Source organism: Jatropha curcas, chromosome 3, assembly GCF_041381405.1.
Source record: "Jatropha curcas cultivar XTBG-Jc1 chromosome 3, XTBG_Jcur_1.0, whole genome shotgun sequence".
Taxonomy (NCBI): domain Eukaryota; kingdom Viridiplantae; phylum Streptophyta; class Magnoliopsida; order Malpighiales; family Euphorbiaceae; genus Jatropha; species Jatropha curcas.
This window is the reverse complement of record NC_143153.1, coordinates 4,346,822-4,371,095: the sequence shown is the minus strand read 5'-3', so window position 1 is coordinate 4,371,095 and position 24,274 is coordinate 4,346,822. Positions and strand designations below refer to the sequence as shown.

The 24,274-nt window shown below is 33.5% G+C and overlaps 4 protein-coding genes across 12 annotated transcripts; 1 reads left to right on the top strand and 3 right to left on the bottom strand.

Moving 5' to 3' along the window:
- Positions 1 to 73: 73 nt before the first annotated feature.
- On the bottom strand, positions 74 to 3,948 carry LOC105644153 (Polynucleotidyl transferase, ribonuclease H-like superfamily protein). Of its 2 annotated transcripts, none has more exons than XM_012229430.4 (8): positions 3,593 to 3,948; positions 3,324 to 3,454; positions 2,124 to 2,312; positions 1,940 to 2,052; positions 1,670 to 1,786; positions 1,474 to 1,588; positions 1,159 to 1,374; positions 74 to 855 (listed from the first exon to the last, which is right to left on the bottom strand). In XM_012229430.4, the coding sequence occupies exons 1-8, from the start codon at positions 3,925 to 3,927 to the stop codon at positions 203 to 205; spliced, it is 1,869 nt and encodes a 622-aa protein (XP_012084820.1). In that variant the 5' UTR covers positions 3,928 to 3,948; the 3' UTR covers positions 74 to 202. The 2 variants fall into 2 exon arrangements, with proteins under 2 accessions (XP_012084820.1, XP_020539351.1); XM_020683692.3 differs by having other exon boundaries at positions 1,940 to 2,016.
- Positions 3,949 to 4,672: 724 nt separating this feature from the next.
- On the bottom strand, positions 4,673 to 10,222 carry SCPL21 (serine carboxypeptidase-like 21). 2 transcript variants are annotated; one of them, XM_012229441.4, is made up of 14 exons: positions 9,981 to 10,218; positions 9,660 to 9,805; positions 8,949 to 9,025; positions 8,685 to 8,807; positions 8,488 to 8,590; positions 8,378 to 8,415; positions 8,202 to 8,303; positions 7,879 to 7,959; positions 7,545 to 7,787; positions 6,438 to 6,503; positions 6,245 to 6,366; positions 5,360 to 5,473; positions 5,097 to 5,142; positions 4,673 to 4,998 (listed from the first exon to the last, which is right to left on the bottom strand). In XM_012229441.4, the coding sequence occupies exons 1-14, from the start codon at positions 10,130 to 10,132 to the stop codon at positions 4,915 to 4,917; spliced, it is 1,497 nt and encodes a 498-aa protein (XP_012084831.1). In that variant the 5' UTR covers positions 10,133 to 10,218; the 3' UTR covers positions 4,673 to 4,914. The 2 variants fall into 2 exon arrangements, with proteins under 2 accessions (XP_012084831.1, XP_020539365.1); XM_020683706.3 differs by lacking the exons at positions 4,673 to 4,998; positions 5,097 to 5,142 and having other exon boundaries at positions 5,357 to 5,492; positions 9,981 to 10,222.
- Positions 10,223 to 12,025: 1,803 nt separating this feature from the next.
- Positions 12,026 to 16,981, bottom strand: SKS3 (SKU5 similar 3). 3 transcript variants are annotated; one of them, XM_020683699.3, is made up of 10 exons: positions 16,428 to 16,981; positions 16,095 to 16,204; positions 15,731 to 16,001; positions 15,500 to 15,638; positions 14,308 to 14,671; positions 13,784 to 13,983; positions 13,618 to 13,699; positions 13,442 to 13,520; positions 12,610 to 12,806; positions 12,026 to 12,299 (listed from the first exon to the last, which is right to left on the bottom strand). In XM_020683699.3, exons 1-10 carry the CDS (start codon positions 16,581 to 16,583, stop codon positions 12,191 to 12,193), a joined length of 1,707 nt encoding a protein of 568 aa, XP_020539358.1. In that variant the 5' UTR covers positions 16,584 to 16,981; the 3' UTR covers positions 12,026 to 12,190. The 3 variants fall into 3 exon arrangements, with proteins under 3 accessions (XP_020539358.1, XP_012084842.1, XP_012084848.1); XM_012229452.4 differs by having other exon boundaries at positions 13,618 to 13,983; XM_012229458.4 differs by lacking the exon at positions 16,428 to 16,981 and having other exon boundaries at positions 13,618 to 13,983; positions 15,731 to 15,967.
- Positions 16,982 to 18,617: 1,636 nt separating this feature from the next.
- On the top strand, positions 18,618 to 21,901 carry LOC105644190 (uncharacterized). Of its 5 annotated transcripts, XR_002285652.3 has the most exons (5): positions 18,618 to 19,397; positions 19,602 to 19,987; positions 20,423 to 20,483; positions 20,638 to 20,720; positions 20,820 to 21,901. XR_002285652.3 is itself a non-coding variant. In XM_020683733.3 (2 exons), the coding sequence occupies exons 1-2, from the start codon at positions 18,912 to 18,914 to the stop codon at positions 19,662 to 19,664; spliced, it is 549 nt and encodes a 182-aa protein (XP_020539392.1). In that variant the 5' UTR covers positions 18,618 to 18,911; the 3' UTR covers positions 19,665 to 20,220. The 5 variants fall into 5 exon arrangements, 1 of the variants encoding a protein (XP_020539392.1); XR_016320118.1 differs by lacking the exon at positions 20,423 to 20,483; XR_002285651.3 differs by having other exon boundaries at positions 20,638 to 21,901.
- Positions 21,902 to 24,274: the final 2,373 nt, after the last annotated feature.

Here is a 24,274-nt window from a genome sequence, read left to right as displayed (position 1 = left end):
TTCTTATCCTTACAAATATAAGATACCTTAGTTAATAATAATGAACAGCTCTTATTCTATCTGTGGAATTAAATTTCATTTGGAACAAAATATATAAATTCATAAATGAATTCCTGTCATGTCAATTAATATTATCTAATGATGTACAATTTACCACTTAAAGCAATGCAAGTTTCTCATCCAAGAATTACAACATGAGACCTTAAAGATCATCCAGGTTAATCATCCATTCACTGCACCAATAAGTGTCTAAAGACTTCGTTTTAGAATCAGCTTCTGAAGAAGAGTCACGATCTGCCAAGGCTTTGTCTAATGAATCTGCTAAATTAGCATCCCATAAAGCCAATCTGCAACCTTTGTAGTAGGTATCATAACTTGCAGCTCTTGCACCTTCTGAGATCATCTCCCTTAAAGGTCCAAAAATCTCTGGACTATTATTCAGGACATCTAGAAAAGTTTTAGACATACCCCGTTGCCAGAAAACCACAATGGCACAGCTCTTGTCTACTAATTTAACATCAAATTCCTCGGAAAAAATTTTATGAGACTCTTGAAGCAGGCTCTTCAGTAGCCCTGCTGACATCCCATCCCTAAATCCCCACAAGAAAACCAAGTCCTCACAGCTTACTTTTCTTGTGCTGTTAGTCCAAATTCTGATGTCCTCATCAGTTGGTTCTTGGGGGCCAGGGGTGTATGGAGTGAATATATTTGAATAAGCTTCAAGGGCTGAAGGTAGATTTTTGTCATCAGATTGGATAGAATTCGGAGCAAGTTTGAGTACATAGCATAGCTTCGCAAACAATTGGCAAATCCTCACAACATTACGCCCATGAGTCTTGCCTTCATTTACCAAAGCTGAAAAATTACACATCAGAGGTAAAACAATCAGGTTCATTTTCATGCAAAATACCATGTGTTTTAAGCAGTAATCTCATGACATAATTTATTCAATAAGGCCAATTGGTGAAACTATTAATTTACCAAAAGACAAGTTATTTAACAAGCTATCATCATTGTTTAAATAATGATAAACCAAGTAGTAGCTACAACTATTAACTAAGCAGTTCATAGATAGGTTTTGTTGCCACAAATTTAACAAAAACACTGAATAATATATGCATGGTATTTGAGGGCCAGAAACTGGTGAGAGCAACTGACCTTCAAACGGAACTTCCACATCAACTGGTGCAAAGAACCGATTCTTCAAGTAAGATATAGCCATAGGTATATTTGTCAATTTTTTCAGAGGGCTAATTTCCCTCATCAGATGATTGACATCAATTACCTGAGGGAAAGCTAAGTGCAAGGAATGCATGAACTCTTCAATGTTAGCTGGTAGGGGAGCAAGGAATTTAGAATAGATGAATGTCAAATCTGCAAGGAACAGTGTAAAATGATTTTAACCTTAAATGAAAAGACAAGATAAAGATATTTATTACACATGATCCAGAACCCCATTATAAGGAGATACACCATTAAGGGAATTGTGGGAGACAACAGGCTTCTGTGAAGAAGAAATCAAATCGATCACCTCACGAAAGCCACGAACTTTCTTGTTATGTTCCTCTTTAAGGTTTTGTAGCTCATTCTATCAATCAAACCATCAACAACATCATTTAGATGAATATGGTTCATGGCTTATATCAAGAGATTGAGATTCACTTGTTACCTGAAGAAGATCCCTGTCTTCCTTTGAACGTGCTAAGACAACACGGATTGCTTGGGTACCTCCACCCTTGGCTGGAACTATTAGAGGGACAAGATCATCAGAGAATTCTTGCAACATCTGTAATCAACACAGACAAAGTTCAAGGCATTATGCAAAGAACAGATTTGCAATAAAACACCAATTTAGCAACAGCAGCAATGAAAAGGAAATAGTAATTAAGCATAATCACTACCAATTAAAGAATCTAAAAATGTCATAACATCCATCTACCTCAATCACTAGTTGCACTTGGCGTTCACTGCAAACATCAATATTCATGCATGGTCTTGAATTATGCTCTTCAGTTCCTAGTACGAGTTTCCTCAAGGATTTCAACAAACCCTCTGAAAACGGCGGGTAGAAACATTTTAAAAACCTGAAAACATATGAAGATAAGAGCCTTGAATTTTCTTACCATCAGCCTTGGTACCGGAATCTGTACATGCATTTCTCCAGTGCTTAACACGTGATTTAGTTCTTTGAATGAAAAATTCATCAGCCGCAGAAGAGATAGAAGTAGATTCCAGAATTCTATTAGCCAGTATTGGATTCCCCATCTGGACTTCCGCTGCAGATTCTTGTGCTTTAGACAAATATGATATGCCTATCAAGAGAAAAGAACCCCTTTTTGAGTACAGAATTTCAAATACAACCTGCAGATATCTAGGCCACCAATTCCCACTTGTCACATTTTCTCCACTTTAAGCCAATAGTTTGAGAATTTATATCTTCGGTAATGACAGCAAGAAAGACAAAGGTTGATTGTAGTTGCAATGTGGCACAGCAAACATATTCCTTAAGTATTAGGATAAGTCAACAGCAACAAACACAGTATATCTCCTATCTTGACACTTAGTCATAGAAATCAAAAGAGCAAAAACATGAAACTGAGCTTATTTGTCTAATGAATCAGGTTAAATAAAAAGGAAGTTTTGTTTTTAGAAGAAACCAAAATTAGCAAGCAAATTATCTAATGGAGACAAAAAAAAAAACACCAATAACTGCCAGAACAATACAGGAAAACATCAATAATTGGATACAGATACAAACTACAGAAATGGAAGAACGGCTACAAATACTATTCAATTGCAATTATGACCAAAAAAGAAAAAAAGAAGTTAGTAGAGCGTTTGAAATTTTTTATTAGTGATAGCATTAGTGCCTAGTGATCTTTTCTATTTTGTGTCCAATCTTAAACAATGACACATTACCATGGGAAGCAAGAGAAAGACTGACATTTCAAAGGGAAATATAAGAAAATCTATCACAGGACCAACAAGGTAAGCTGACCACAACAACAACAACTTTTCATCAACCATTCTTGTTTCACAATCCTAGATACTTCACTTCCTCCTAATCGCTTCACCCCCTAAGATCTATTTCATTTTCAGAAAGATTATGTCAAATTGTCAGGATAATGGCCAATTCTATTTGCTGAACAAGAGTCAAAATCTGTCAATTGGCAGAGATTTATTCTCTTTCATTAAAACTTCCTCTGTCAGAGAAAGTTTATGTATAATATTACTAACGTGCTTTTATCATATCAGTATTGAAAATTAAATACAGAACACTTGTAAAAATGCACTTAGCGCAGCTGGTTGATACTAGGACTTACCATCATATATACAAGCATTAAAATCAAAACCTTCTCGAGCCATGGAAGTCAAATAAGAAGTTTGACAAGAAAAACTATAAGATGGCATCCCTATATTTAATTCGTCTCTAGGGAACAAGTGAAAGTTGTACCTGCGCCAAAAATAACAAATTTATTTCACCAACTGGATTGGACACTGAAATGCTATATTTGCTTCATTTTCTCAGCAATCAAACAGAGCACAACAAAGACAAAGAACTAACACGTTAGCTATATACAGATATACTCACGGATAAGCAGTGATCTTGGATGCCCTGACAGTGAAGGGGCAAACAGCGAACTGAAGAACCTGGAAGCGTTCGGCGACGTGTTTCGCTTTCAAGTAAGCAGTGTCGGCGGTGTCGAAAGGGGAAACGCGGTGCCATGGAGAAGAGAAGGAGCCGGTCTTCTGCAAGGAGACGGCTATGAAATCAGAGGTAGAGATGTGAGATTTAACTTCTTCAAGAGAGTTAGTGAAATTGGACTTGGTTACTTGCTTGACGTTCCATTGGCTGTTAGTTTGGTGGTTTTTTGGGAGATGAGTGGAGAAGAGGCGTCTTTGAAGCCAGTGAGGGAAAGAAACCATTTTTCTGCAACTGGATGTTCGTTGGAGAAGGTAATTATTTGGGCTTATTATAGTTGTGAGCATCTGCTAGTGAGACTATGTTTGCATGGTCCATGGGCCCTGTGGTGGACGCAAAACCAATTCCAGATTCCTTAAGAAAAATTTTTTTATAATTTTATATATTATTTCTTCTTTACAATTTTTACATTTATTTATCGTATTTTCACTTGATATAATTTATCCAGTGATAAATTGTCAATTATAAATAATATTAACCGAAACAAAAGACTATATTGAAATAAATCCTTGAATCTAAATTATCAAATTAGGATAAATTAAAGATTAATTATGATCGAATGTCAGTTTAATATTATTAAAAATGCCTTTAAAAAAATTGTGGGATGACAAGTTTTAAACTTTAGTGCCAGTTGAATTAATTATTAAAAATAAATAATGTTCACTAAAAAAGTTTAAATTAAAGGCACAATATGATATAATCAAGAAAAAGCATAGTTGTGGCTGAGTGTGTTTCAAATAAAAGTGTAATATATATTATATTTGATGAGTGTGTTTCAAGTAAATGTGTAATATATTATATTTGATTATTAACCCATTATTTGGAATAAATGAATAATATAATATATTTGTGAAATTCATTTATAAAGTCAAATTTTTATGTTGGTATGAGAAAAAAAAATGAACATCTAAATTTTATGAATTCAATTATATAGTTGAATATAACCAAAACCAAATTATACCAAGAAAATATAGAATTTTCAAATGAATTTCATTAACTTAAACAACTTAAATCTTTATGAAGCTAAGGGCTGGTCACTCGATAACCTACTTTTATTTTGTCTACTACATTTAATCCAGTTTTTATTTCAGGAGACATCAATACATAGTCAAGTCTTTAGTGATAACTCTTCACTCCATAAATATTGAAGAGGAAAAAGAAAAAGAAATATGTTCAGTCACGTAAATGGTTGTACATGTCAGATATTTCTCTTATATTGATTTCCCAGCAAGAAAACGGCTGTAAAAATCCAATGCCTCTTGTGGTTTGTACTCTGGGACAGTATGTCCAGCCCCCTGCACCAACACAAGGAATCAACCAAAAGAAAAAGAATAATCAAAATGTTCAAATTCATATTTGAAACTGCATAAAGATACAGTAGAGTATATATTACCTTTATGGTTAAAAAGGTGAGGTTGTTCTCATACCCTTGTGTATACCTGCAACAAATAAAACTTCTCAAAGTCTTTCCATGAAGAGCACAATTTTTTTGTAAAAGGTAGTGCTGAAAGCAGCAAAGAAGTACTTTTTTTTCTTATTAATATGAAAGAAAGATTCTGGGGTTCAAAATTAATAAAATATTTGAAGTGATTTTGTTAGAGAGAGAGAGAGAGAGAGAGAGAGAGAGAGAGAGAGAGAGAGAGTTATTGAAAGTACCCAGCAACTTGTCCTTTGGAAGTCCATGGCCTCCATTCATCCACTATTTTATATCCCATTGATCTTGTCCATGCTTCACTACCAGTGTACGGCACGCACATATCATGATCCCCACTGTCAAAAAGTTTGAGAACTTGCATAACACGACAGAAAACATAAATTGAAGGGATAAACAGCACAAGTTAAAAGATGCATAAATTATTGATGGTATTTGACAAAGCAGAGAACTCCCAAGTTCTACATAATCGAAGATAAATGAAAAGGAGTGTTCAATGTTAAAAAACTTTCATCTCATATGGTAGAAAACGTTTCTGATATATGTTTTTAGTGTCCACCTTAATATATTGTTGTTCTCATCCATGAGGAACAGATTTCCATTAATGCACAACTTTTAACAGTTAGTACTACTATGACTATGGATAATCCACCAAGTTAAGGTAAAAAGCATAATGCAGTCATTCCACTCTTAAGTTATTTATCACATTAGTCATGGACAAGCAGATGACTAGACCAGAAGCAAAATATAATTTTTGCCCCATTTTCTGGATAGACTACAGAGAAATAATTTTGTTAGGTAGCAACTGGAAAAGAACGAACATTTAAAGGATCGCCTTTGCGTGCTCTAAATTTAAAGTGATTTTTAGGTTATTGGCTTATTGACAAGAAGTTTTTGGTTTTTCAGATTAATTATTTCAACCAAAATATTGTTTTCTTTTCTTCATTTATTTACCCTTCACTTTTCGATATAACCCAAAACAATAACATCTCATAACTTACTATTTTTTCCCTGCTCATCTAGCCAACTCTTACCAACATAAACTAGTAACAAGTAGTTGAAGATCTACCTGAATATAAAGCAGTAAGAAGTATCAATTGGAGATCTACCTGAATATGAGTGCTCGATACCCTCTCAAAGTTAGGTTCCTGTGGAATTTCATCATGCTCCCAGCATCATGATAAAAGGTGATTTTATCAGTACACAATTCCCAAGCACCAAGTGCACTTTCCTGTTTGGTTGCAAGTTTATTAAGCTATTTGCTTGCAAAATTTTGCATGAGGACTGATTAAGTAAACTTACATCATCAGCATGGATTGCTTTCCTTACTTCTGCATTGTTCAGCCATGAGGTAGCAACTTCATCATCCTAAGAGTTGATATTGTAGATAAACCCAGAAACATAAGGTAAAGGAAAAAGAAGAAGCTACCACCAGATTAATGATGAAAATTAGTTATTCACAATGTAGTGATATGATAGACGATGAAAAGGTCAAGTGGCAAGTAGTTGATGGGTATTAGCTGTAAGAAACAGAAAGGGTCTGAACCTTTTGTCTGAGTTTAACCGCAAGGTGGGCTTCAAATAATAACATATTATCCATAATGCTCAAGGAAACTATGAAGAGAATTTATTGTAGATAAAAATTTTGAAGAAAGAGCACTGTGATCTAATATTTCATAACACTTCCTTTTTCATTTGCATATAGTGTAGCTGTCTTTTGTCCACCTTAAGTTCCAACTTGAGTTTCAGTATATTTTGCATAACCTGGTTGATAATTTCAGTCCGGTATATTCCAGCAGCAGGGTCTACGAAAGACTGCATATTTTGCCAGATAAAAATCCTTCAATTTTTTCCTTCAAAACACCGTTTTTTTCTCGCAATTTTCCTTGCCTTATAAAGCCTGGAAATTCTATTTTTCCTCAGTGGCATAGTCTGGCAGCAAGTGGTGACACATAGAAGTTATATGATTGCATTTGTTCTCTACTCACCATATTCTTTTTTCTTTCTAATCATCAATCTAAAAACCCAGATATAATGTTTCCATTGCAATTTGAATACCACCTTATTTTTTCCACTGCATGCTACATGACTTAAACCTTGATCATAGTAAAAAAACAATGCAATTCTTATAGACCATACATGTTACAAAATGAAAATTCCTAATCAATTTTGTCGTTTCTTTCTTAAGAAAAAAAGAACAGTGCAAGATTCACCATGTGCTACAGATTGAAGTTTAAGATTATAAACAAGAACAAGTGATATATGATGAAGAAGCATAATGGTATGAGAAAATATTATAGCAAGCGAAGACATTTTTTTTTTTAAAGAACAAAAAAACGAAAACTTGAAAAATAATTTAGGTTTTAAAAAAAACAAATAAAGGTCAAATGATTGAATATATTGACTTACAGTGCATGGAACACTTTCGCTATTGAGGAGCTGTGGCCAAGTTGGAACAATTCCCTCTCTTACAGGAGCTCTAAGAGGCCAGGCACGACCAAACATCCTTTTTCTCACAGGAAGAGGTCTATCTGTCTCACCTAATTGCCGGAAGCTAGGAGGTAACCTGATTTTAATATCTGTAACCTCCTTTGGGTCATCATCATAATAGCATGGTTCTAGAATATCATATATATTTAAACCTTCAATGTCCTGGAATTCATAAATTCTTAAGTAAACAACAGAGCACATAGTAGAGGGAAATCTTCTCTTGAAAAAATCATGATTTTAGATGTTCCATTACCTCATCAACCTTCGCAAGCTTGCTGTCACAAGCATCACTCAGTGGATTGTAAAAATTTCCCTTGCATTCACTATTTACTGCCTGCAGAATGCAACTTAGATTATCTAGACGAATGTTTAGAGAAAATAAAGAAACTCTACCTCAGTATCATAGTCAAATGTTACTGAACTCAATGAAAGAATACAAGGGTTTAAAATATTTTCTACGACATAGAAACAACAAGACATTTGTCTTCTTTCCAAACACAAGAAGAAGCATGCTAAGGAAGTAAATAAGAAGCAATTATGAAAATGCCTTTTATTTCAATTGTATGCTCCACTCACCTCAAACAGCTCATCGGAGATCAGTCCCATCCCATGCGCGAATGGAACAAGAGCATTTCCATCATACATCTCATCTGTAACTCCATTTCCTACCAGATACCCCTGCATATGATTTAAGATTGCAGCCACATATTTTGACTTCAAAAAAAAGGCTTCCATTGGGATACATTATATACCTTGAAATTTAAGGTGGGCTTTACACCAGCATCCATTCCTGTTAAATACAAAAAGAAGGAATTTTTAGGCTTGTCCTACTACATGCGACTCAAAGAACAATGAGAATTACCTTTCACTACTTCATAAGAAAGAGTTGGCACATAAACTCCAGCATATGACTCCCCAGAAATAAAAAATGGATTGGGAAGGAACTCTGGGTATATCTCAAACCACTGGTTGCAGAATATTAAACTAATGAGATTCAAGTACAATGGAAATTAAGATACAGTTAGACATGACCAAATTAGCCTTTTTTTCATTTTATACCTTGAGCAAAAAAGTATGTGAATCCAAGGAGGTCTTTACGTCACCAGTTATGTAATCGCTTTTATTCTTAGAATAAGAGAGACCAACACCAGCAGGGGAATCTAAATATAAAATGTTGGAAACCTGGAAAGCAAATAAAATTGTGATACGATTATGTTCAAACATATGGAGAAAGTCTAACCTAGAAAATAGTATAAGTTGCAGATTGCAATTCCTCCAAAAGAAGAAATATATCTATATATAATTTTTTTAGAAGATCAAAACCTTGGACCAGCTGTATGGATTAAGATGCAATGTGGGCAGATCTCCATGTGCTTTCGCAGCTTCAAAATTGAAAGGACCTGCATCGCATTAAAAGCTATCTTTTTAAATTGACAGAAATCAAGCAAAGGAATCTGAATTGATAATAAATACTAAGAACTAACTCAAAAAAGCAACAAGCAACATGCAGAATCAATAATTCAATATTTGTACCATAAATTTGGAACAAAGCAAATCCAAAACTAATATGATCAAATCATCATACGAATAAGAAAATCTGACTTTAGATATAACATCATAATTTAAAAATTAAATTAGCCCTGTTTTAAAAGTAAAGCTATCTTTTTAAATTGACAAATTTAGCAAAGCAATACTAATTGATGATAAAAACTAAGAACTAACTCAAAAAAAAAAAGCCAAAAGCAACAGGATGAATCCTTAATTCAATATTTGTGCCATAAATTTGGAACAAAACATAAATCCAAAACCGATAATACCAAATCATCAAATAACTTCCTATAATTGGACATACAAGACGAGAATTTCTGATTTTAGATACAATATAAAATCATCATTGAAAAATTAAATCGGCCTTATTAAAAAGGTTAAAGTTTATAGCAAAAAGGCTGACTAACTATAAAAACAGCATGCATTACTCTGGAATTGGACTGCTAGTAGTATATTTAGGAAAGAAAAACTTGATCAGATTGATACCATGCTCATATACAAATCCATCAAAGCTAGAGCATCCAGGTCCACCATTGAGCCAAAGAACAACAGGATCCTTTGATGGGTTTCCTTCAGATTCAACAAAGTAATAAAACAATTTCTTGCCATGGCTTTCATCAATGGTCACATACCTTCAAAAACAAAAGAAATAAATAAATACAACTCACAAAATCAATAAATTAACTTACTGGGTCACAATCACATGACTTCAGTTTCTAAAACTCCGTAAGAATAACAGAAAGTAATATAAATAGCATAAAAATACAACAGAAGCAGATAAATTAAGAAGTCAAGAAAGAAACCTACCCAGAATAGTGTTTAGAAGGAAGGGTGCCATTGAAACCGGGGATTTGAGTAATAAGAGAAGACTGAGGAGCACAGTGAGCGAGCAGAAAAAAGCTTACTAACAAGCAAAGAGCTAAACTGTAGAAGATAGCCATTGTATTATGCTTATCCATGGCTACTTGCTCACTACTATGAACAGAATACCGAAAGTGGGCCTTTTAAAGATCCAAAATTTCAAGTAATAATAAATAAAAACAAAAGCATAAATAGTCTATTCACAAGAAACACATGCTGTGATGATTGATATTTATAGAAAAAAAAAAAAAATCAATGGGATTGTGCAATTTGTTTATACTTTTATTACCTTGCAAGTCAAGACCCATACGGAAGAGGGAGAAATGGACGCTTGCACTGCACGTGGCCCAACCAACAGAGCATAAGACCTAAATGGAAAATAAATGTTACCCGTGCGCTCTTCATGTCGTACCCTTAAAAAAATTATTTAATTTATTTCAATCTCGAATAAATTAATTATATTATTTTTATTTAAAATAAAAAAGAGAAATTTTTAGGTTTTATAATAATTAATATTCCTCATTTGTAAAGTGTAAAAATAAAAAAAAATTATTATTAAATATGAGAATTATTTATAAAGATGATATTTTTCACAAATGTAACAATTTTTTTATAGACATAAATATAATAATTAATTCTTGATACTTAAACTAGTAATTAATCCTTCTTAATTCTAAAGTCTGATCCTGCATTGGCCCTTCACATTTATTTAATATTGAATTATTATTTAATCGCAAGGAATAGCTTATTATTTATTTAATAAAGTTAAATTTTTATATTATGACTGTACATCCAAACAATTATTATATATCCAATACCTAAGTAGATAAGGAGTTAGGGATGACGCCAGAACAAGAAATTGCGCAACCAAAAGATAACAAATGGAATGTTTACCTGGAAATTTTTTTACGTTGAAGACTGTGAGTGGCTCTTTTAAAAGGATAATTCAGCCTGTTTTTTTTTTTAATAATTTTTTTTATTGAAAAGCCAAGGCTTATATATTCTTATTTGCCAAATTAATAATATTTTTTGAATATATTAAATGAATACAATATATGATTTATTTTCTTTTCTTGATTAAAAATAAGTCATTGTTTCTCTTGATTTTTAAAATGAATTAGCTGAAAATAAACTATGTTTGATGTCTCGAAATTGAATATATATAGAGAGAGAATATCGGTTAATAATAATGTGACATATTTAAATATTTGATATTTAAATTTATAGGGAGATTCCTTTGGTTAAATAATGATGTGGTATCTTTGAACATTATTTAAATTTAATATTAAATTCAATAGTCTAATTAAAATTCAGATTCTTTGCTTTGGTGTTAAAAAAAATATATTGTTACTTATGAATTGTGATTGACCAATACCGTTTCAGTTTCTGTTATCTTTGCGTGTGCGCTAAGTTTGTCGAGAGTGGACAAACAAATGAAATAATAAGCATGCGGAATATGTGACCATGTGAGTTGCAGAATCCTAAAATTCCCATCAAAAATTTTTTTATACACTTCTGCCCTGCATTGATATTAATTCGATGAGCGAATATTTGAAACAAAAATTCATATAATCAATCCCAATTAGTTAGAAACTAAAAATTTATTCGGCAAAAATACCTGTTTTTGATAATTGTTAGTCATTATAGTAATATTTAAGTGTTTGATTAGCCAATAGTTATTTGAGTAGCTTTTTATAAAATGTTAAAAGTTAAATGATACAGGAATTAACATTTTATAAAATGTTAAAATATTATCTTAATCTCAAAAAATTAATTCAAATGCTACGTTACTGAATATGAAAAATAGTGTTTATTCAAACACTAATAGCTACCTAAAGCATGGTGGTGGTGGTTGTGAGCTGCAATTCTACTACAACTAAAATTGCAATCCCAATACTTCCAAGTTTCAAGCCTTAGAAGAAAAGCTATTTTCTCCAATAGTCAGTCAGTGGTTTTTAGTTGAACCTGTACAGCTTGAACAACACAATCACTGATTTGCAAGGCAACCATTTCACTTGAATACCATAAATACATCAAATACAATACAAGAACACAAGCCTTTCATCTAACAACCACCATATGTTACATTTTCACTGGATTTTCCATTTCATGTGGAACAGGTCACGCCTTTTCGCGTTCCCTTATTTCAATACCTGTTACCTAACAAAACTTGCATACAAGGTTGTGAAAATGACAGCAAAAACTGTTACACTCACATTTGCAAGTGATGGTGCATTAGAGAACTTAAACCTCTGAGCCTGTTGTCTGCAAAGATGAGGAAATGTCAAGGAATGGGATATTATGAACAACCATTCATTTTTTAAGTTAAAATACAGACAATGAACTTTGTCCATAAGATTTTTGAGCAGCAGTTCAACTCCCCAGTAGTAATGCATGATTCAATATATTGTAAAGGTTCATGATCTTCATAAGATATTCCTAATTTTTTTTACACAGAAATGTGAGGTTAAACTTGAGCCAAAATTGAATTCAAAAATGAAAATGGAAAACCTTTTTTTGAGATTTTATATGTTAAAAAGAGTTATCAAGCACAGTTTAGCTTATGAGATCTTACTTCTGTAAAGAAGATAATAGGCCGCAATAAATGCAATTATCAGGCAATGGAATTTCAGATGAGTCAATCTCTGGATTTACAACGCTCACATAAACCTCCTGGCCCAGATACCAAGTGTTGAGATTCTGTGTCCTGAGATTCCAAATGCCAGCATTATCAAGAGAAACTAGGATAGCAGTCCAAGCTCCAGGGAAGACCTGAAATCAAGTGAGGATAATAATTTTTTATTTTTATTTTTTTTTAAAAGGGGCCTAAATTCCTTTTTGTCTCGGTAAAGATTCATATCCATGTAACCATATTTATGCATGAGAAGAAACAGTGTGCAATTTCTTTTTCCTATGCACTTCCATGTATCTGCAGACTGCAATAATAATGGTCTACCCACTTCGCAAACATAAAACTTTCCCTTCTGATTTCTTTCAGACAAGACGCAACATAAAAATTTAAGCACACATTCAAAACAAAAGTCTAATATTTCAACATGACACATACCATCCACTTGGCAACAGAAATTACATTAATGTACTCATTGTTGGCCTCTCAGTTAATATACTGATATAACCAGTATTTATCATTCCCATATTTATTAGTGTTTTTCATCCAGTTTTATCCATAAAGCATAATCCTAGGTTTATTTCTTAGAAAAGAACTCCAGACTGGTTTTCCAATAATATTGTTTTAAGAGCTACCTCTAGTTTTCTTTTCCACAAAATATGTGCAGATATTATCCTCCTCCATTTCAATTTCTCGAGTCTCATAAGCCTTTCCAGCAAAAGCATTCAGCAATGCTTCATGGAAAAACATATAGAATGGAGGTTACAAGACAAAGTACCTGTGTAGTGCAGCGAGCAACACCATCCCATTTGTTGTATGTACCTCTGCTATTCTCTGTCCACACTCCAAAATCCATACTGCAATGCAGAAAAAGAAATTGCATATTATCTTGCTAAGTTCTGCATATATTGCGTAGAAATAGCGATTATAAGCATATCAAAACTGAAATCTCACCCCACAACAAAGAATGCATATCCATCCATATGATAGCTTTGGACGGTGGTGTCGTCGTTCTGAAAGATTATTTCCATAAAACCTTTAAAAGTACCATTAATTAGAGATGTATCTACTTTGGGAGGTCTGTTCATCAGCCTATTAGGGAAGTCAAGCTTGTAGACACCTGAAATGTTGTATTGCTGAGCAAGCTTCAAGGGTGTTGAAGGTGGTAGGTATGAGATACCATTAAGGGTAGAACGCAACTTCCCATCTATAAGCTCTGCAGGTTTATTGAGAATCACATATACATCTGTCACAGTAATATCACCGTATTTGAAAGATCCCTGTGGATTTGGACGAGCAGCACCCGCTGAGACATTCCATCTGAAAATGCACCAATTTAACGAAAATTCATTAAAAACAATCCCAGCATCCATGAAAATCAAAAGCACTTATTTGAATATGGAAGTTCAAGGAAATTGAACTAGATATAAAAGCAAACAATTGTCCTTCTGGTTCTGTTGTTGTACCAATTCCCCATTTCTGTAAAACTTGTCATACAGAAGCTTAAAGATTAATTAATCACAGATTATTAATTAATTACTCAGCATTAAGATAATGGAGTAAAGTGATAGTTTAGCAACTCAAAATGGTGGAGGTTAACGATATCTTCAATTGTAATCCAAGAGATATATACTTAACTACAACCTTATGGATCTTGCTTGATTCATTGAGAAATATGTATCGTATTCATTAGGAAGATCAGGAAGAGGACCTGAAGCAGGTCCCTGTGAATTGGAATAGTGCAAGATAGCAACTCCTGTGGCTTTAGTCCAAGTAGATGAATTTACATATCGGGAACTGGCAACAATGTAGTAATCACTGGTAGCATTTTGATCCATTGTAACCAAGAATGAATATGATTGACCCACATGAATATCCATGTTTTCATAGTTCTGCTGGACAGTGTATGATCCTTCTGTCTCCACAAGAAGCAAGTTATGGTTTTGTATTCTGAAATTCAAGCTTGTTGAGATACCAACATTGTGCACCCGGAAGCGATATGTCTTTCCTGTTTAAGATGAAATATAAAGCATCTGATTATTTCAAAAAGGGAACGGCATTTATATTTTAAAAAATTGCTTTTTGAGCAGTGAACCTCAATGTCAATCCTAAAAAAGAAGGCATGTTCTCAGCTAGCAACAAATTACAAAGTCAAAGATTTGAGAATGGAAAAGCTATAGTTAACTGGGTATTAATCCCTAGAGAATTCGCAGATGCTTTGGACCCTGTATTTTGGACATTATTTGATGGAAGTAAGACCTTTCTAATTATCTAGTTTGCACAGGATTCACGGGACAAAGAGGCATGCATATCTAAGTCCTTTTACGGAAGAAATCCAGGACATTATAGCGAGTAAGAAGCTCAATTCATGTGATAAAATAACAGTCATTAAATATTTTCACACAACTTTCTGAATGTAAGAACTCAAACCAGAGGGACATAAACTTAGTGGAAGAGCTATAAATATGAAGACATGCGATGTATCAGACACTATGCAAGATGGTTGGGTTCTTTACCAAAAAAATGCAAACGAAGTCCATCTTCCACAGCAGGGGCAATGATAAGACGGAAGAGATGAAACTGGCATCACATTAACATTTTCACCATTTGATAATTATTCTGAGAATGGCAGATTGCTACCATTTAAATTTTAAACGTAAATATCATCCAATCCCTTGTGACAGCCAAACTTCCTCTAACATAAAAGCCTAACTATTGGAAATTTTTGGGAAAAACTCAAATTAAAATTATATAATCATTTCCTCCAAGCAAGATTCAAGTTCTAGAACTAAAATAATAGCAAATTGAGCATGAGAGACACATCTTAAACACTTACCAGGTTCAACATTTATTATCTGATAAGTAATGCCGCCTTGGACAAGAGCCTCATCATATCTATACGGACCAAATCCATTAATGAGGATTCCATCAGGAACTCCTAGGTCATCTCCTTTTTCCAAATGCTTCCTTAGTTCCTGTTACCGCAAAAATATTTGTCAAGCACACTAACCAACTAAAGTACCAGGCATTCACCAGAAGCAATAAGCAAAACACCATCTTGACTGACCTTATGACTCTTAGTATACCAATCACTGATGAAAATAGTAAAATCTCCATCGGGCATGGCAAATGGTACTGGAATGACATTTCTGTTGTTTATAATGATTCCTCCATAACCGCCTGCTGCTCTCTGGAAGTTGAGAGAAGGGAAGTAGAAGAAACTCCCTATCTGATCTTTGACCTGAAACTGATATGTCCAATTCCATCCAGCTGGAATTGGACAATTAGTCCCCAGAACACCATCCTGCCAGGAGTTTTTCCTATGTTGTAAGCCATTCCTAAACAGTAAACAGAGGTAACTGACTTTAACCAGATTTTTGTTCTAATTTTCAAAGTATAATAAGCACATAGTATCACTATCATTATAATACCATGTGAGAAGCAATGGCTCATCAAGTTCATTCTTGACGTTGACAATCACGTTCCAATTTGTAGTGACATTAAGAATTGGCCCAGGAAACATTCCATTAATACCAATCACCTGGAGTAATAATTGATTCAAAAGTAACAGAAAACGACCAAAATCATCACTCCCAAAAAAGGGAACTTTCATATTAATTATGAAACAATACTACGCAATTCAAACTCCAATATGATATATTACTGCATATTTAAAATAAATAAAGAAAAAAAAAAAGAAGGGCATAATTGAAAATAAACAAATATAATTGCAGTCATAAAATAGAGAAAGAAGGAAAAAGAACCTGTTGTTTAACTCCAAGAGGGTATCCAGTGAGATAAGAGACAGTCCAATCAAAGTAAACATAAGGATCATCTGCTAAAGAAGCAGTTAGTAGAAAACTAAGTAGAAAAAAGAAGAAGGAAAAGGAGGAGTGGGATACACAGGCAACAGAGCGCATTGGATCCCTTCTCTATCCACTTTCAGCTTTCTTTTCTCTTCGTTCTGCAAGGGAAAGAAAGAAAAACCAAAAGAGGCGCATGGGATTCTGAAGAAACCCATGCTTGTTTGCAGACAGCTAGAGGATTCTGTGTCGCTGGAGCTGCCAGTTCTAGTAAAGGGACCCACTACTTGCTTTTGTTCCTTCTCTTTCTCCACTTACAGTACAGTCATACACATTCATTGATCCATAGATGGACTTCTTCTTTCAACGTGTGGGTCCTAAAGGTTGCAAGTGAATTTTTGACCGACAACTGACTTTCTTGGGATCAAACCCAAAAAGAAAAAAAAAAAAAGTAGTTAAATTGAAACAAAACAACAAAGGAATTTAAGTTCAGATTGCTTTCTTCTTCTTCTTTCATTTGTTTTTCATTTGGATTTAAAATGAAAATGGAATTCAAAATTTATGTAGTATCAATAAATTAAATTATAAAATTCACTTATGGATAATAAATATTAAATTAATTATAATTTTCTCAATTATTGGATAATAAATAAAAAATTAAGGGTGAAGGTCTCCTGCTATTCTAGTTGGCATTAAACTAACTGCTCTCCATATATATTTGTTTCAAATTAAAATTTAAATTAACCCATTTATAAATATATATTTAAAAAATTTTACTATAAACTTGAGAAAACTTAAAAGCAACAACAAAACATTAATATTTTAAGCTCGTGATCCGACTCAAGTAGGAGTAGTCTCAGTCCAATGAACTGGGGACATCTCTGGTCTAATGCCAAAATCTAGTTGTAAGACTGTTAGCATACAGGAAAAATAACACTCCTATAACAGCTGCTAACTGCTACGTATTGGTAGCTACAATTAATTTTAAAAATATTTTTTCAAAAGAATACATGTTTAATTAAAGTCAAAGGTGGGCTGGGCTTAACTAGAGATAGGACTGGGTTGGGACGACCTGGGCTAAAAAGTTGAAAGGCATATGCTGCTGGGCCCTATTGAAGCCCAACCCTTCTGAATTAAACATATTGTAGGTATCATCCTATGTTGACATTTCTTTAGGAAGTATGTTATTTAATGCTATTTTCATTACAAGAGAGATGATTAAATTAAGAAAAGTAGGAGTCGCGAACAATATAATTTAGAAAGACATGCTGCCTCGGAGTAAAAAACTGATAAATATATGAAATTATTGTTTTTTATTTATGTCAAGACAAAATCATAATCATGCTCACATCCCTATCCTTCACATGCCATGTCTCTCCCTCTCTCTCTTAAATAATTTAATCATATACGTTTTGCAATCAATTAACTAAGTTTTTATTTAAAGAAAAATTGTTTAAAAAATTATTTATTAGCAACAATTTTTTTTTTATTAAAGAAACTCTTAAAATTGAAATTTTAAGAAATCAAATCGAATTCAATTGAATATATTCGATTTTTTAATCACCTTTGATACATTTGATTGTTTAGGATGCAAAATTAAAGAAATTAAATTTTAATTGAAATTAGTAATTAACTGATTTCAAATTCAAATTATATTTATTTTTCGGTTTTTTGTTAAAAGATTGACTGCATTTATTTTGATTGCGTTAGAATGCGAAATCGATGTTGCGATCCAAGTGTCAGAGCAGCAATTTGCGTCCTTCATCAAGCAGCTTTTTTCACACTTTTCCTCTCAACCTGTTACTGGACACACCTTTTTTAGTTTTTTACTTTTACCACTTGTTGCTGTTAGCTCACGCTTTCCTCATGTACACTCATCTTTTATATTCCCAACCCAACTTTTTTGCATTGCATCACCAACATACCTCTCTAGGGCCCACGCGCAGCCTTCAACCGCCACAAATCTCCTTCCACGCCGTGCGTGCTCCCACTCTCCATCTCCCTCCTCCATTCAATCACCGTTTGCCAGTAGTGTTGACACACGTGCCAGTAGTTATTTCGGTGCTCACCAACTGGCTCTTGCAAACTCCTATTAATCCTCCTCAAAATCACAAAAATACCACATCTACTGCAAACATGTTACTCTCTTATTGGCGGATCAGCTAGTTGCTGCAGTAGGCTTGAGCGTAGAAGATTGCCCCACTATCACCACCAATAATTGATAAGTTTCCAGATCCTCTCTGTACTCAAGCTGGCACTACTGTCTTCTTCTACCTCTTCTGATCACTCGATCTCCATTAAACCCTAACTCTAATTTAACTGCACTGTAAAAAATCGCCATAACCAGCAACTATCAGAAACAAACACCTGGCTTGGACTTGCGCCATTATATTCATGCTCTAGCACAAAAAACACACGCACAGAAACAGAACCAAAAGAAGAAAGATGCTTCCTTTTTTTCCTTTGATTTCACTCATTCTTCTTTCAATCCCAAGTGTCATTCCATTAGATAACAAACAATCAGTCTACGATGTTCTTAAGGAACATGGGCTACCCATGGGCCTACTACCGAAAGGCGTTAAGGATTTCAGAATTGAAGACACAGGCCATTTTGAGGTCCACTTGGATGAAGCTTGCAATGCGAAATTCGAAAACGAATTACATTACGATAGGAATGTTTCTGGGACTTTGAGCTACGGTCAGATCGGAGCTTTATCGGGAATTTCGGCGCAGGAGTTGTTTTTGTGGTTTCCGGTTAAGGGGATTCGTGTAGATATACCTAGTTCGGGGCTTATATATTTCGATGTTGGTGTTGTTTCTAAGCAATTCTCGCTTTCCTTGTTCGAAACGCCAAGGGAATGTACGGCTGTTCGTGAAGGACAACCGGAGGCTATTGAAACTGGGCGGCTTATAGCGGAGGCTGTTTCCATGGTTAGTTTCATGTTATTTATGCAAAATTCTGAGCTCTTGTCTTAGTTTAGTTTACAAAGATTTTTTTTTTTTTTTTTTGGGTTAGAACAAAATTGAACCATTGGTAGGAGAATTGATCTTGAGAAAGAAAGGATTAGCTGTATAATCGTCCTGATTTTCCTGAATTGTCTATGTTTATGGTTGAATTTTTGATATTATATGCAGAGTCAACTTGGGGAACTAAGATACCAAATTGATCAAGGGAATTTTGGGAGGGGTGTTCTATAGAGTGCAAAGGAGAAAGCTAATACTTGAGATGTGCAATAGCTCAATCAGCTCATGGGTTCTCCATTTCACCTTGTAAATTTCATCACAGGTTCTGTTCTAGTAGGTCCAGTGCTTCCATTTCAATTCAGCGTGTTTGCTTGTGTTCTTTTCTCCCCTTATAGTGCAGAATATGCAACTTAGCTGAGACAGTTCTTGTCTATACATGGATGCCTGGCGAATGTCTTTGGAAGAAAATTTTGATGAGGAAATACCATGATCATCGAAGGCATTCTTCCTAGAGACCTTTAAGTGAGGCAGGAGCATTCGGCTAAGTGTGATTCCAGGTGACAAATCTGAGAAATTTAAATTTATTACGTTAAATTTGTTGTATTATGAATATATAATGTGGCTGCATTACCAAGTCAGGTTTTGTAGTTTTATTTTTTTTTATTTATTTATTTTTTTTTTTTAAATTGATGAGAGACATATACGTTCACGAAAAGGAAATTCAGGAATAAACAGCTTTCTTGCTTATATTTATCCTCCTAAACAAATAAACAGTAGTGGATTTTCTTTATTTATGTAGTTTCCTATATGTCTTCATTACCAGTTTGCTTAATTTTGTCACCTTTATTTTTTCTGTTTAATGCGGTGTATATATATCATGGTGTTGACTTATCGCGTTTGGTGAGTGGAATATGTGAGAATCCATCACTGAGTTATCAATTTATCATCTACCATTTTCTTTAAGGGACTCATATTTATCTTGTTATGCTCAGGTATAACCTCAACACTGTCAGAGAACTTGAACAGAGGCATTGGGTAGTCATATTTAATGATGTATATTTCTGCACTGAGATTTAGCTGTCTTTTGTCCCAGAATTTTTTCTTCTTCTCTTTGGGTGGACAGTGGGGGGTGGGTGCAGGGTTGGAGGGATTGTGGTTAGGCAAAGGTTGGTTGAAAATTTACTTTAGGATTTTGTATTTGATTCAGGAATTGCTAAATCCATGATAGGCTATCCTACTATATAATGCATCATCGGAGCCTGTTGAGATTTTCCGGGAGTTGAACTTCAGGTGCTACTTTGAACTCTGTCTCTATCCCTCTCGAATCATGATCTTTTTTGTTTTCCCTTTTTCTAGTCCTTGATTTGTGTTTTGATTTTTTTTCTAAAGGAATTACTTGTCCACTGAGCCTTGACTACACAAATAAAGGTTGTTCTCCCTTTCCTAATGTCCATAAATATAAAATCCAAATGATTCTCCTTAAGAGTTATTAGCTTTAGTGACATTTACCAATGCTCAAGTAGTTCAGGATTGACCAACTAACTAACCACGGGGCCTATGGCTATGGCCAATTCTCGGTGCTTATCTTATGTGTTGAGGATATCAGATGAGCCTCTATTTTCCAACAGCTGACAGATTAGGCATCTCAATTGGCCTGGTCTCAGGCTCTCAGCAGCTATTTGGATGCATATAAATGCCTAATTGGGAGCTGCCTGCAATTGTTCATGCATGATCTTTCTTATTGCCAAATAATGTTTCAAGTAAACCTGCTATTCTTTCTCCATGAATTTCCTGTTCAGGTGGTAAAAATGAGGTGGAATGCATATTTGTCTCTGTTTTCCTTTTTACTGCAGTTTTTATTCTTCGACATCTGAACGCACCGATTCAAAGAAAGAGAGGGGAAAAAAATCATAATTGAGCCAGACGAATGAAGATCTGGTTCTTATCTCTCTGCTTTGATTGCCAGCCCAATTAATCTAATTTTTTTCAAATACTGTTTGCATAATTTGAAACTATTGTTCTTTTGTTTCCATTATGCATTTTATTCATGAAATAGTTGATAATTTAAATGGGAATGTAGTCCCATCACTAAGAGGGCTCGGACAGGACAAACTAGGCTGGACTGAGCTGCCTGCTTTCTTAGTTATTTCTGTGTATGGTATGATGGATCGAAGACATGTTAATTCCTAGATGTTTTTAATTTATTGGAGTGAGAAGTTCTTGTTATATGATCCCCAAACATCCCACATGCACTAAGAACAAAGGATGTTTGACCAGCATGCATGTGTTATTGTTCCTGTTTGTGTCCATTTTTGTTTTGTATTCGATGATAGTAACATGTAGATTCTGTAGGAATTTTGTTTTTAGGTGGAAACAGTTAGCTTGACCCACCCTTTGTGGTGGGGATTATGGCTAGCTTGTATATTGTAAGAACGCAATAATTGTTAAATCATTCTATTTGTCCCATCTAATCATTCCATTCTCTTCTGCATTATTTCAAATTGAAATGTGTAGCCTGATTAACTGGATTAAGCAACTTTTCTTATCAATATGTGCATATCTTATCTCAATGACAAAACTTCTTACCCTACATTGTATTGGAATTCCAACTACTGATTTCAAAGTTGACATGTAAAAAATTACATGTGGATACCATTTTTTTCAAAAAAATAAATAAATGGTTTTATAACTTAACGGCTATCAAGTCTCAACGCATCAACAATACATATAGGAAGTGAAATAAACCATTCCACCAAATCAACGGTATATGTTCCTGCCATTTAAGTTATGCTTTTGTTTATAAATTATTTTTGCAGGGTCAAATGAGATTGTTTTGGACTTGATACTATTTGAATAGAGAGACCTAATATTTGACCTTATGTAATCTTGTATGTTCAAGCAGGTTGCACTCAAATGTCTAAACTTGTGGTGGGAGGATTCTCGTGCAAATAGGTATCACATGTAAGGGGTTAAATGAAATATCTAGCGGTCAAGTAATAATATATTTTATCTAAAAAAAAAAAAAAAAAACGTTATTCACCAAATATAACCTTATATCATAATTTGTTTCCAACTCTCTTTGAGAAATAGAGATTGCTCCATGTGGTACATATTAAAAAAAGGACATTTCAATGGCAAGAAAATTTAAAATTTTATGGAGTTGAACCATGAATGTATAAATCTAGCTAAGTATAACCAATATCAAACTCGTTTAAAAAAAGGATAGTGATAAATTGATGGCCAGCTGTTTGAGTATTGATGAGTCGTTTACTAAATTTTAATTAATTTGAGATTAAAGCTTAATCGCTGTGTTGAAGGGTGGATTAAAAATTTCTCTTGAATGGAATGTTGTTGGGTTTATGAAAGTTGAAAGCTAACACCTTTCAACAATTCTTGTTTTATTTTTATTATTGAGAGATGGACAATTTGCAAAATTGCTCGCCAGTTAAAAATGCATTGGAAGGCCCAAACCATTAGATGCCCCAATCATAAATAAGCCCAATAATTGCTAAGCCTATAACCATTTCCTCAGTTTTCTTGACTCCATTATTCTGATTCTGGGATTTGAAGCTCATACCAAAAAAAATAGATCTCAACAAAATCAATTATATTTATATGCGCACTCAATCATTTTTTTCTGTTGCTAATTTCTCATAATGACCGGTGAATTATACTCATACCTAATTTAGAAAGTAAAAACATTTTAACAAGAGGAAATAATAACAACTGTAGTCATAAAAGTATTGCCCTAGCTAACCGGAATCTTCTGTTCAGGCACCTCACCTCGAAGGAAATTAAAAAACACAATCAAAGTCACGAAATTCTATGAAAAATCTTTTATCAACAATTTACACATTTGCGCTCTGTAAATCTATTAAAATTTACACATTTTAATGCATTTTCACAATATACAGAGATTCACCGAGCCGATAATAATAATAATAATTCATGTTTCCATCTGTTTAATGTATTTAAAAAACTATATGGCTGAAACTATTGTTAAAAATGTTGCATATACTATAAGATTTCTGTTGATAATAAGAAGAGTATTGGAAATATGAATTTAAATTTTAGAAGTGGTATTTTTGTATTCTGTGAAATATTTATATAAATAATTAATATATGCATTAATGTTTTGATAAGTACTAAAACTATGTTAAAAGCAATGAGTCATGTAGCTATTACAAATAGTTTTGTCGTTTTCATTGTCACAATCAAAGAACAAGTTGTTCGCATGAATCCCATTTTGTTTGAGAGTGAATAATACAAGGAAGGAAATAACGTAAAGGGGAGAGGGGAAATAAAGAGCAGCATATATGGAAGGATAATGTTAAGACAATTTTATCTTTCTTCTTTTATTGTTTGGTTATAATATTAAAAATTAGTTAAATTATCAAAATTTATAATTTATAAAACATAAAAATATTTACAACTACAGGAATTTACATCTAAATATAAAGAAAAATACATGATAATGATAATATTGATTATTAATAGTAAACGGTGGTGGTGGCTAGTGATCGGTAGTAATTAATGGTAATCAATAATTAATATAAATATGTATTTTATAAGATTATACAAAATTTATCTGTCCAGAAAATATTTTTCTCTTCTAAAAAAGAGAAACATTTTTTTATTTTTCTTTAAAATAATTTAGTTTTAGTTTGACTAAGAAAATATTTTTTTCATTGATTGATTTTCCTAAACATTTCAAACATCAAAAAATTCAAAACACGTTTCCAGATACATTATTTTCAGAAATAAATCAAAACTTAAATATAATTTTATTACTGTTTAATGGGTTTTTCTCCCTCCCCGATGCCAAAATAAATAAAAAGATGAGA